The 12,682-nt window shown below is 41.3% G+C and overlaps 3 protein-coding genes and 1 long non-coding RNA gene across 6 annotated transcripts; 2 read left to right on the forward strand and 2 right to left on the reverse strand.

Annotated features, from left to right (window-relative positions):
- Positions 1-136: 136 nt before the first annotated feature.
- LOC143127521 (uncharacterized) lies at positions 137-1,842 on the reverse strand. Its single transcript, XR_012987645.1, has 5 exons — positions 1,043-1,842; positions 911-956; positions 703-778; positions 357-479; positions 137-248 (listed from the first exon to the last, which is right to left on the reverse strand). It is a non-coding gene; the product is annotated as an uncharacterized LOC143127521 (long non-coding RNA).
- Positions 1,843-2,138: 296 nt separating this feature from the next.
- On the forward strand, positions 2,139-3,929 carry LOC143128047 (glyoxal reductase-like). Its single transcript, XM_076289725.1, has 2 exons — positions 2,139-2,198; positions 2,580-3,929. The coding sequence occupies exon 2, from the start codon at positions 2,580-2,582 to the stop codon at positions 3,444-3,446; it is 867 nt and encodes a 288-aa protein (XP_076145840.1). The 5' UTR covers positions 2,139-2,198; the 3' UTR covers positions 3,447-3,929.
- Positions 3,930-5,240: 1,311 nt separating this feature from the next.
- Positions 5,241-6,953, forward strand: LOC143127522 (glyoxal reductase-like). Of its 3 annotated transcripts, none has more exons than XM_076289079.1 (2): positions 5,241-5,288; positions 5,662-6,953. In XM_076289079.1, the coding sequence occupies exon 2, from the start codon at positions 5,662-5,664 to the stop codon at positions 6,526-6,528; it is 867 nt and encodes a 288-aa protein (XP_076145194.1). In that variant the 5' UTR covers positions 5,241-5,288; the 3' UTR covers positions 6,529-6,953. The 3 variants fall into 3 exon arrangements, with proteins under 3 accessions (XP_076145194.1, XP_076145192.1, XP_076145195.1); XM_076289077.1 differs by lacking the exon at positions 5,241-5,288 and adding an exon at positions 5,309-5,508; XM_076289080.1 differs by lacking the exon at positions 5,241-5,288 and adding an exon at positions 5,311-5,339.
- A 151-nt stretch (positions 6,954-7,104) lies between these two features.
- Positions 7,105-12,342, reverse strand: badb (BCL2 associated agonist of cell death b). The gene is made up of 4 exons (XM_076289081.1): positions 12,187-12,342; positions 11,319-11,450; positions 10,024-10,244; positions 7,105-9,174 (listed from the first exon to the last, which is right to left on the reverse strand). Exons 2-4 carry the CDS (start codon positions 11,440-11,442, stop codon positions 9,031-9,033), a joined length of 489 nt encoding a protein of 162 aa, XP_076145196.1. The 5' UTR covers positions 11,443-11,450; positions 12,187-12,342; the 3' UTR covers positions 7,105-9,030.
- Positions 12,343-12,682: the final 340 nt, after the last annotated feature.

The following is a 12,682-nucleotide window of genomic DNA, read 5'->3' on the forward strand; positions in this document are numbered from 1 at the left end:
AATGTATGTATGTATGCATGTATACATTTGTAACAGTATGCATTCAGACCTCACTGTTTTGTTAACTTGAAAAATCAATAAAAAGAAGTAAAAAAAAAAGATGCAAAACTTCTAATGCTTTTCATTTCATGTAATTTGTTATTGCACACAGTTAGATGGGAAATATAGAAAAATATAGATAACTATTGTTTCAAAACAGGGAAAACAGGAAAACCTTACAGTGACATCCCAGTCCTCTGTTTGCTTGCCTGCTTGGTAAAACAGAAAATAACCATCACATGACTGACAGATGTGACTGTTTACTGAGCACTCTACTAGTGAGGGTGGAGAACAAGTCAGAAGCTGCTGCTGCCCACCTGCGTGTGCGAGGCTGTGGATGCGGGGCTCCACGTACAGCGTGATGAGGTGGGGGTACGGAGACAGCTTCACCCCATTCAGTTCAAAACGCAGGTTCGACACACGCTCCCACCTGCACTTGTCTGTTTAATAACATCATCACACCTTTTTATTTTGTCCAGAGGAAACCACAGTCACAACCACAGGCATGATCATACTGAGAAGATCCTTGCACACTTGGAAAGAAACAAAACTGCACACCAATTAAAGGTGGTAGCAAGTACAGAGTATGTTGAACCTCTAACTCAGTTAATTTCTTTCATGTAGTTAATAGTTATCATCTCAGAATACCACTCCTATCCTTACAGGGAAAGATGTTGAAGTGTTTCGTTGCAAATGGTTGAAGGGTATCCAAACCGGCAAGAACAATGCGAATGGCATCCTACAAAACAGTCATGAAATGTTTAAAGCAAGCGGTTAAAGAAATTATGTGAGAGTGCCAACTGTTCACTTCGTATTGTGTGGCATCATGTCTGGTTTGAGGATAGCATATCCCTGTTCATCAATACCTCACCTCTAGCTCCTCATTAACAAAATCATCATACGTCATGTCCTCACCACTATGAGAAAATGCAAAACACATAGAATTAAACCTCAGTCATCCCTCCAACCAACAAACAGACAACATGCCCTCTAGCTTACTTGCCTATAATTGCCACCGCAAGTGATCTTGAACTTGAAGATGTGTCGACCAGCCTGAAAGAACCTGATCTCCGGGACCGGGAACGAGAAGGCCTGTACTGGCATTATGCTATTGCTATACATGGAAAACCACAGCAATCAGACAAGGAAACATTCTACTGACATATTATTGAAAATACTATAAGTAGTTTTGATAAGCATAGGCATACTGATAAGTCATTACCTAACTGAATGTCTTTGTAAAGCTATTTGGGCTGGGTGACATGCTAAAATGAGGCCTAAGTGTTAAATATGTCTCACTTTTTGACATTTAACATTTAAATGTAACAGTTAAACAGCCTAAACATTTGTGATTATATTGCTGACATGTTGAAAACCCTGTGATGTCAGTAATGAGGTTGTGTGCCCATACACACACTAAAATAAAAAGCCATGAATAGTTTAAAACTTTTGGGATACAATATGCTGTTAGCTAAGTCAGTCAATGTGTTTGTCTAATCTAACATTCATGCTATAGTTGCTACCAATAATTAGCTAGCTGCTATATCTAGCATTAGTCCATCTACACAAATCTATATCAAATCAGTCATTTCTCCTATATAAAGTGATAAAATGATAAAAACTAGTCTGGCCTACTTCAAGTTTAGTAACGTTACCTTACAGTTTACCTCAGCTAGCATGTCATAACAGTATAACGTTATATCTTCCAAAGAGACTGCCTAACAATAACTGTTAAAATTGAACCTTCAGCTGTAACTGTAACGTTACATCGAACTTTACAAAGTTGAAAACATCCAGAATATTACCGAAGTATTCTTCACTATATAATAATGTTATTCAAAGTTCAGGATAATTAATGTAACTTATATATAAATTGCAATAGCGACATTAACAAACCACATTAGCTATATTTATTTATTCTTTTCAGAAATGAAAACACAAACTTACTTCCCGCCTCCCTGTCTCTATCTATAAATTGCATTGGTTGAAATTATATCCAATCAGTAGAACGCTCTGTGCTGACTTCGTGTTAGGATTGGTTAGTCACAGGTTCAATCCCACCAACCCTGAAGGTGTTACATAACTTCAGAAATTTACACATGATGCAGTAGGAGCTTTCTTTTACTGTAGGAGTCCGTAGCGTGCAACACAAATTCAAAGTAAGTTGAAAGAAATGACAACTGCAAGCTTGCGAGATGAGGAACATAAATGTACTGGACTTAACTTTTAAAACAGTGGAGGGTAACGTCAGAATAGCATGGCAAAGAGGACCAAAGCCTACTCGACCTTTGAACTCACCCGACAGTTTGGTTAGAGAAGCGTAGGGTGGCAGTTTGTTAAAAATATTGTCTGTCTAGTCTCATGGTGAAGAATGCTAGGGTTAGGATTATTTATGAATCCTCTTGGTATTTATTTTGTTTTGTAAGATATTACTTATTTGACTGTATAACCTTTGTTGGCTAATAGTAGGCCTGCTTTGAACTACACATACAAAAAAAAAATCGATTTTATATTCTGCTTAATCTCCTTTTTGCTCACAGATGTCTGACCCTCAGCATTCAGTTTTGCTGAATACAGGTTCCCGGATGCCACTTGTAGGCCTGGGCACCTATGAGCTGCGTGGCCTGGAGAACATAATGCTGACTGTGGATGCCGCCCTTGCTGCAGGTTATCGTCACTTTGACACAGCTGCTGTGTACCGCAACGAAGTGGAGATAGGACAGGCACTCCGTGAACTGCTGCCAAAGCATGGGCTTCTGCGTGCTGACATTTTCGTTACGAGTAAGCTGGGGCCTCGGGACCAAGGCCCCATGGCACCCGCAGCCTGTCAGCGCAGCCTGGATCAGCTGGGACTGGAGTACATCGACTTGTTCTTGGTGCACGAGCCTGGCACAGAGGGTCTACGTGTCGAGGACCCTCAGAACAGTGCGAACCGTGCCCAGAGTTGGACGGCCCTGGAGGATTTCCATAGCCGCGGAAAGTTCCGGGCCATAGGGGTGTCGAACTACACCGTGCGTCACCTTGAGGAGGTGCTGGCGAGCTGCAAGGTGCCTCCTGCCGTCCTCCAGGTCGAGTTCCATCCCAGACTCGTCCAGACTGAACTGAGGGCCCTCTGTGCCCAAAGGGGTGTGTGCTTCGAGGCATTCTCTTCGCTGGGCTCAGGGGCACTTCTCTCAGACCCTGCGGTGCTGGAGGTGGGCAAAGGGTGCGGGAGGACGGTCGCTCAGGTGCTGCTAAGGTGGGCAGTACAGCAAGGCATACCTGTGCTGCCCAAATCATGCAATGCCAGTAGGGTGCGGGAGAATGGGCAGCTGTTTGACTTTGAACTCAGTCAGGAGGACATGGACAAACTGACTGGCTTGGACTGTGGGCAGAGGTACGATTTGGACCCCACATCTGTAGCGTAGTAACACAGGCATCAAACATCCTCTGGAGTCAGAATCCAGATTTAATGTCAAAAACTGCACTCAAACCACTATAGCTGTCTTATAATGTCTTTACAATCTGGTAATTTGATCATACTATCAATACAAAGCCAAACAGACTGTGCGATTTTACCCATGAATCAATTAATGTGAGCACAACACACGCATCTGAATGAAACGCAGTGTGAGTTGCCATGTCGTATGCGACCTAATAAAAACATGCACTGTTTCTGCCCGACTTGGGAGGCGTGACCTGACTATCTAATGCACGAAATTAATAGAATTTCATCCATCACACTGAATTAGTGTTCTTTAACAATGCTGCCCATGTCTTACAGTTAACAATTTGTGCTGTCAGTGTTTAATAATGTAAAACTACATTGATTTATAAAATGATCCAATACCAACATGTATGTATGTATGTATGTATATATACATTTGTAACAGTATGCATTCAGACCTCACTGTTTTGTTAACTTGAAAAATCAATAAACAGAAGTAAAAAAAAAGATGCAAAACCTCTAATGCTTTTCATTTCATGTAATTTGTTTATTTTACAAGAGACCAACAATGGTTTCAAAACATTATAATGCATATTAACAGTTGTTACACATTTTTAAAACCATAAAACATCATACGTCATGTCCTCACCACTATGAGAAAATGCAAAACACATAGAATTAAACCTCAGTCATCCCACCAACTAACAAACAGACAACATGCCCTCTAGCTTCCTTGCCTATAGTTGCCAACGCCAGTGATGTTGAACTTGAAGATGTGTCGACTAGCCTGAAAGAACCTGATCTCCAGGACCGGGAACGAGAAGGCCTGTACTGGCATTATGCTATTGCTATACATGGAAAACCACAGCAATCAGACAAGGAAACATTCTACTGACATATTATTGAAAATACTACAAGTAGTTTTGATAAGCATAGGCCTACTGATAAGTCATTACCTAACTGAATGTCTTTGCAAAGCTACTTGGGCTGACTGACATGCTAAAATGAGGCTTAAATATGTCTCACTTTTTGACATTTAACAGTTAAACAGCCTAAGCTCTATTTGTGATTATATTGCTGACATGTTGAAAACCCTGTGATGTCAGTAATGAGGTTTTGTGTGCCCATGCACACACTAAAACAAAAAGCCATGAATAGTTTCAAACTTTTGGGATACAACATGCCGATAGTTAAGTCAGATGAGTTTGTCTAATCTAACATTCATGCTATACCAATAATTAGCTATATCTACTGTAGCATTAGTCCATCTACTCAAATCTACATAAAATCAGTAATTTCTCCTATAACGTCTCTGATAAAATCTAGTCTGGCCCAGAGCCGTATAAGGTACAGAGCCCGTCTGGTATATATCAGAGAATGTCTAATAAGGGTTATCTTCTAACATTAACTGTTAAAATTTAATCTTCAACTGTAACTGTAACGTTACATCTAACTTTACAAAGTAGAAAACATCCAGAATATTACCGAAGTAGTCTTCACTATGTAATAATGTTATTCAAACTTCAGGACAATTAATGTAACTTATATATAAATTGCAAATAGCGACATTAACAAACCACATTAGCTACATTTATTCTTTTCAGAAATGAAAACACAAACTTACTTCCCGCCTCCCCGTCTCTTTCCATAAATTGCATTGGTTGAAATTATATCCAATCAGTAGCACGCTCTGTGCTGGCTTCGTGTTAGGATTGGTTAGTCTCAGGTTCAATCCCACCCACCCTGAAGGTGTCACATGACTTAAGAAATTCACACATGATGCAGTAGGAGTCCGTAGCGTAGCGTGCAACACGAATTCAAAGTAAGTTTAAAGAAATGACAACTGCAAGCGTGTGAGAGGAGCAACATAAACGTACTGGACTTAATTAGTAAAACAGTCGAGGGTAACGTCAGAATAGCATGGCAAAGAGGACCTAAGCCTACTCGACATCTGAACTTACCTGACAGTTTGGTTAGAGAAGCGTAGGGTGGCAGTTTGTTAGAAATGTTGTCTGCTTAGTCTCATGGTGAAGAATGCTAGGGTTAGGATTATTTATGACTCCTCTTGGCATTTATTTTGTTTTGTAAGATATTACTTATTTGGCATAACCTTTGTTGGCTAATACTAGGCCTGCTTTGAACTACACATAAAAAAATCGATTTTATATTCTGCTTATTTTCCGTTTTGCTCACAGATGTCTGACCCTCAGCATTCAGTTTTGCTGAATACAGGTTCCCGGATGCCACTTGTAGGCCTGGGCACCTATAAGCTGCGTGGCCTGGAGAACATAATGCTGACTGTGGATGCCGCTCTTGCTGCAGGTTATCGTCACTTTGACACAGCTGCTGTCTACCGCAACGAAGTGGAGATAGGACAGGCACTCCGTGAACTGTTGCCAAAGCATGGGCTTCTGCGTGCTGACATTTTCGTCACGAGTAAGCTGGGGCCTCGGGACCAAGGCCCCATGGCACCCGCAGCCTGTCAGCGCAGCCTGGATCAGCTGGGACTGGAGTACATCGACTTGTTCTTGGTGCACTGGCCTGGCACACAGGGTCTACGTGTCGAGGACCCTCAGAACAGTGGCAACCGTGCCCAGAGTTGGACGGCCCTGGAGGAATTATATAGCTGCGGAAAGTTCCGGGCCATAGGGGTGTCGAACTACACCGTGCGTCACCTTGAGGAGGTGCTGGCGAGTTGCAAGGTGCCTCCTGCCATCCTCCAGGTCGAGTTCCATCCCAGACTCGTCCAGGCTGAACTAAGGGCCCTCTGTGCCCAAAGGGGTGTGTGCTTCGAGGCCTACTCTTCGCTGGGCACAGGGGCACTTCTCTCAGACCCTGCGGTGCTGGAGGTGGCCAAAGGATGCGGGAGGACGGTCGCTCAGGTGCTGCTAAGGTGGGCAGTACAGCAAGGCATACCTGTGCTGCCCAAATCATGCAATGCCAGTAGGGTGCGGGAGAATGGGCAGCTGTTTGACTTTGAACTCAGTCAGGAGGACATGGACAAACTGACTGGCTTGGACTGTGGGCAGAGGTACTGTTGGGACCCCACATCTGTAGCGTAGTCACACAGGCATCAAACATCCTCTGGAGTCAGAATCCAGATTTAATGTCAAAAACTGCACTCAAACCACTATATATGTTTTATAATGTCTTTACAATCTGGTAATCCGATCATACTACCAATAATACAAAGCCAAACAGACTGCGATTTTACCCATGAATCAGTTAATGTGAGCACAACACATGCATCTGAATGAAACGCAGTGTGAGTGCCCATGTCGTATGCGACTGATAAAAAAATGCACTGTTTCTGCCCAACTTGGGAGGCGTGACCTGACTATCTAATGCACAAAATTAATAGAATTTCATCCATCACACTGAATTAGTGTTCTTTAACAATGCTGCCCATGTCTTACAGTTAATCATTTGTGCTGTCAGTGTTTAATAATGTAAAACTACATTTATTTATAAAATGATCCAAAACCAACATGTATGTACATATGTATTTATGTATGTATGTATGTATGTAGGTATGTATGTATATATACACATTTGTAACAGTATGCATTCAGACCTCACTGTTTTGTTAACTTGAAAAATCAATAAACATTAGTAAAAAAAAGATGCAAAACCTCTAATGCTTTTCATTTCATGTAATTTGTTTATTTTACAAGAGGCCAACAATGGTTTCAAAACATTACAATGCATATTAACAGTTGTTGCACATTTCAAAAACATAAAGGTAAGTGCACAAAACAGACTAAACATTCCCTACTGAAACATAATATAGATACATATATAAAGAGTGTTTCAAGTAATGTCTGAGATTTTCTGAGAGTTCTACTGAGATGGCCCTTTGAAAGGCTTGCTATTCCTGCTCAGGTGCTCTCAAACCACACAGCCATTAAGGCATTTGGTGGGAATGTAGTTTGTTCGAAAAGGCATCTTTTAATGTGACAAAGGCATCATACAATTTTAATCCATAATGTTGTGTGCCTGTAGTGAAAAAGAAACTGGCACTGACACAGCAAATAGAAAAGGTACAATCCTCCAGTTGGTTTTACCGAACCCTATTCTTCTTACTCACAATCTGAGGGTAGGGGTAAGACCATAGGTAGATAACCTAATTAAAAATAATGCTCCTGGGTGGAGCTGTGGTGCAACTGACTACAACGCCCGTACCACAATTGGGTCTGAGTGCCCACAGGGGGCTGGGTTCGAGCCTGTCACGGATCATTTCCCGATCCCTACCCCATCTCTCTCTCCAACTCCCTTTCTGTCAGTCTCTTTACTGTTCCATCCCAATACAGGCAATAAAAATATACACAGAAAAAAATTATGCTAAAACTAATGTGTTAAATATATAATCTGTGCCATGGTTTGTCATCATGTTTTGTGATCATTCACCTTATTTTCAATTAATATTATTAAAATATAGAAAAATTTATTATATAAGAAATATAGTACATGACCCTCAAGCCCCTTAACAGTGCAATTCAGAATTAACCTCAGCATTCTGATTCACAAAAGTAGTTTCTATGTTTAGTGGGTATTGTGAATATGAGAAAATATTATGGTAAGAAAAGTGTGCAAGTAAACAAAAGAGCTCCAGAGGCAATGGCAAAGTTTCACAATGAAAAAAAAAAGAAAAACACTCCAACCAAACTCGGCCGGTATAATATACACTACTACTTTTCAACTGTTTGGAATCACTCACAAAATGTTATGTTCTCCATGAAAAATCATATTACTATCAATGAAATAAGTTGCAAAATGAATAGAAAATGTAATGTTCACATTTTGTTTGTTGCAACTGTTGAAATAATCTGCAGAAATTTCACCTATCCTTCTAGAACTGTCTTCCAAAAAATGCACTGGCTTAATGGACACATTGAGTCATACTGTACCATTGGGTCAAACTGCTCTCAGGATTTTCCTTCAAAAACAATAAAACTTGGTGTAAATAAGTACAGTATGTAGCCTGTGTATATTTGGAGCTGATTTTGCCTTATACCACAGGTTGTCGTTTTAGTGGTTTTCCCCATTGCTGTGAAAGATTGCTCAGTATAGGCACTTATAGAACAGACAATTCAGATTGTGATTCCAAGTCAAATGTGAACTGGCCAAATGATTGTAGTCGTATACATCGACATCAGATCGAATGATGCCTCGCAGTTCTCCTGGTCCACGCATAGTTTGCTTCCAAATAAAAAGATTCATCAACGTTTCCGCCATACTTACGTAGTAAAAGAAGCAGCTTCTAAAATCCTCATATCTCCAACCACTACCAACAGATTGTTACCGGACAAGATCTTGTCAATGCCTCAATCTGTCCTTATCTGCATAGAACATGCATTCAGTTAAAGATACGCTTCCAGATGTCGGGTCAGTCTGAATGGTGGGGTGAAATGCCTTATGGGAGATGGTGGGGTGAAATGCCTTATGGGAGATGGTGGGATGAAATGCCTTATGGGAGATGGTGTTTAGCCGACCTCCGGAGATCTCAGTGCATCCCTTCCCCTCCGACTCTTCCTCTCCCCCTCCGGTCATGGCGACTGTCGTCCTTATTCAGCGGTGCGGGTGTCTGAGGCCGTGAAGCCTGTGCCTGCGTCTCCGTCGGTCTCCCTGTGGCTAAAGAGGGAGGCAAACCAGCTGCGGGATGTTCGCATTTGCCGGGTTGTGCCTGCGCTCGCCACTCGCCTCATTCCCTGCAAGATAAAAGGCTACACTTAAACTTCTGTTGTTTGTGTCCCTGCAAATCTTTTTCACAGTGGTCATTTTGACATGAAATAGTGGGGCAAGCACAGGTGTTACTAATTACATTAATCAAGTCTCTGTTCAGTTTAAGTGTAACAGAATCACAACTTTAAAAGGTAAAAGGCCACATATACATTTATTCATTTAGTAGACGCTTTTTATTCAAAGCGACTTACATATGACAATTATATTTCCCCAGAGCAACTCAGGACTCAAGGGCACAACGAGCCGGGTGTTGAACCCACAAGTTTTCAGGCTACTGCATGCTAGCCCAGCTCCTTAGCCACTACGCGACCACCGCCCCAACACACTTAAACTTCTGTTGTTTGTGTCCTTATTCACAATAGCCTAGGTAAAGTATCTTTTTTAAATATTTTCAGAGCACATACTGGGCAAACTCAGCTTTCATTTTTTAAATCACATTTTCTTTAAAGCTGCAGTTGGCAAGATTTTTTTTGATTATATCCACTATACTCCGACAGAACAGCATAAATCAGCGGGTTTTAGAAAAAAACCCGCACTTCTACCTCCACCTAGAGCCTGTTATTTGTTTTGCAAAAATCCACAGCTCCCGGTTTTTCTGGTCCAATCAGAGCAGGGCTGTATGAGATCTGATTGTCAATCACAGTCTGGTGCAGTCTGGTGCACACTGACTAGCACGAACTCGATGAGAGGGGGCTCGGTGGTAGCGGGGGAGGGGCATGAGAGTTGTAAACATTCAAAATTTTGGCTAAGTCCCCTCAATCTTTCAGACTTGCCAACTGCAGCTTTAACCTGTTTTTTTTAAGGCAAAACATTACCCTTTGGTCTAGCATGGAGTCAAACTCATCGCTCATCCTCCTCAGCTGCTGGCCGTACTTCTTGGCAGCCCAGAGTGCAGGGGGAGCGGAGCGCGATCGAGTCCGAAACGGCGCATCACTAAAGAAGTCATTCTCTCCATGCTCACTGTCCTGGGGGTTGCTCTCGGCCCTTCTACAGGTCTGGTCTTCGGAGTTAACTCTGTGCCTTGACGACAGTTTCCCTGTGGGCGGAGAGAGGGCAAAACAGTCTGTGAGAAACAGTATGTATTCATGCTGTAAAGTGTAGTATACTCTGCTATTGTACTCTGTAGCAAAGAAAGTTTCAACTGGCTCTTTGGGTGAGCCGAACTCAGTGCACTTTACACCACAAAATCTGTGATTTTTGAAACTTTTTTTTGTAAAAAGGGATACTCTACTGAAGGTGATGCTATACAATAAGCCCATCGAATACTACAGTATGTCCACAGTATTTTGCCCTATTTCTTTTGGCCATCTAAAGGCCCAGTCATGTAAGCTGTAATTGTGTAAATTATTACTATTAAACTATTATTTACACAATTCTATGGAGGGTATCCCAGTGCTAATCTTTACCAATCCATTAGAGCAAGAAACAGGATGGTGAGAACATCAACCTAATATTATGTATCTCCCCTGACAAATAACTAGATGTTAAGATCACCAGTACATTTTTTTGGCAGTCAAATGTTCATGTTAATGTGACATAAATCAACACCATGTAAAGTGCTGAATTGTTGAAAGTTAAAAGTATTAGCTTTGTCCCTGAATCCTTTAATAAGGGCTCATAATACGAACAAATTACAGTAGGCTAAAACATGTGATGTGTTTACAGCATACTGACATACATTATTTATGAATATTATGCATTTGCAGTGACAGTTAAGATACAGTTAAAGTGATCTCAGAGTAAAACATGACTGAACATAGCAAACAAGTTGGCAGAGCCATGGTTTGAGTATGTTATCATGTACAGTATTGTTGCTTCTAGTGGAAAGTGAAAGTGTCTCAAGTATGTCACAACTTTAACTGTGACTTCATCTGGTCTGGTAGTGGTCAGAATAGCCTCCAAATGACATGCACACAATTGTATGCATGGAGAGTGAAAAAGGGAGTCAATCCACAAATTACAGTTGATTCAAAATTGTATGCACACACTCACAGCTCTACACCATGCAGCACCACTAAATTTAGATCATAAACATCCAAGATTATGTGCTGCCTTACAGACACAGGAAAGACATCAACCAATACATTTATGTAAAAAGGCGATAGCGTACCAGGAGGCTGGCGACTAGGTATTTTCAATGTGTTTCCAAAGAGTGTCTCCTTGGTGGCCTCTGGTTTGCCTTGACCGTCCTCTGGTGTGTCAGATTCAGGATCAGATATATACATATCGGCCATTGTTACATCTAAAAAAAAGAAAAAAAGCAATCCAAGGATTTGAGTTGGAGATAAATGCATTTGGTAAGATAAAGAAGCTATGACAATGCAAAGTTAGAAAATATGGCACAAACTGATCTCCAGCACCTTAGGTGAGGCCTTTGCCCATGACACTACACACACAGACTTTGACCAGAAAGGATTCTACATTGATGGATTAGTTTCTCCCTGCTATTAAGTGATTTAATTGACGTAGCCTATTATTAATTTACTATTAAACGCATATTTTATGAAGGCATCGACAGTAATTTGATGAGTAAATAATATTTAATGGCCGAATGCATAGGCTACCGGTAACCTTAGGCTTCGTATTACATAAGAGGTTTGTCAGTGAGGCCTGTTCATAGTCAACGGTCTATCTGAACTCCTTTGAGAACAAGGCATCAATCTGTTTTGGCGGTGTGTATGGAGCAACATTGTAACTTTACTTCCTGTTGTTTTCCCGGTTGCTAAGTGGTAATTGTTAACCTTAACTGTCACAGCATTTAAATGCTTCTTTGTCTGGCTATCGCTTAATTAACGATGATGTTTACAAATTTGACGTATTATAGACCTAGACACAGGAAACAGAAGGAGAAGGAGAAGCCTGCAATCGACACCCAGAAAGAAAGCAAGAGTCAAAACCCTCCTGAACTAGGCTAGCCACTGACCAAGCTTTCACTTGTTTAGCCTATCTCACACAAATATGACCGACACTTTGCCTACCTGATTGTTTCGGACGGCTAAATATTCGTGCGAGTAGTTCAATGACAACTTTATGACATGTTTTTGCTCGTTCGTGCTGATGGTGCTTAGCGTCTTGGTCGTTCTACTGTTATTACACAATTGCTTCGTTCGGTTCCGCGACTACTACTCTCAGCCTATCATGTCTTCGCGGAGGTTGGTAACAGCAGTGTGCTTGATGACATCATTAAGGCGAGTTGGGACTGTTCAGCAGGCTTGTTAGGACAGATGTAGCCTAGGCAAACTCTACTTGCCATATTTTGCCATGCATGAAAAACAAAGTTTCAATAGTCTATTGCTACACAACGTTGCTGTGTTACTTGTTAAAAGGGTACAAAAAAGTAAAAAGGCTTTAGTTTTATCTGCAGGAGGAGGAGAAAATGTAGGCTGATGTTTGAAAGTCACAATATTCATTATTTCACCTGACAATGTATGCTTGTGGGTGCAAGGCATGGATATGTGTTAATATAATGGATCG

Source organism: Alosa pseudoharengus, unplaced genomic scaffold, assembly GCF_046254945.1.
Source record: "Alosa pseudoharengus isolate Yale_2024_CS ecotype anadromous, Long Island Sound unplaced genomic scaffold, YU_APseudo_1.1 YU_APseudo_1.1_scf_17, whole genome shotgun sequence".
NCBI classification, from domain to species: domain Eukaryota; kingdom Metazoa; phylum Chordata; class Actinopteri; order Clupeiformes; family Clupeidae; genus Alosa; species Alosa pseudoharengus.

Coding starts and splice junctions, on each gene's coding strand:
- LOC143128047 (XM_076289725.1), top strand. CDS start 2,580: ATGTCTGACCCTCAGCATTCAGTTTTGCTGAATACAGGTTCCCGGATG.
- badb (XM_076289081.1), bottom strand. CDS start 11,442: ATGGCCGATATGTATATATCTGATCCTGAATCTGACACACCAGAGGAC. Junction 10,245..11,318: donor ACCTAGTCGCCAGCCTCCTG/GTACGCTATCGC, acceptor CTCCGCCCACAG/GGAAACTGTCGTCAAGGCAC. Junction 9,175..10,023: donor ACTCCATGCTAGACCAAAGG/GTAATGTTTTGC, acceptor TTTATCTTGCAG/GGAATGAGGCGAGTGGCGAG.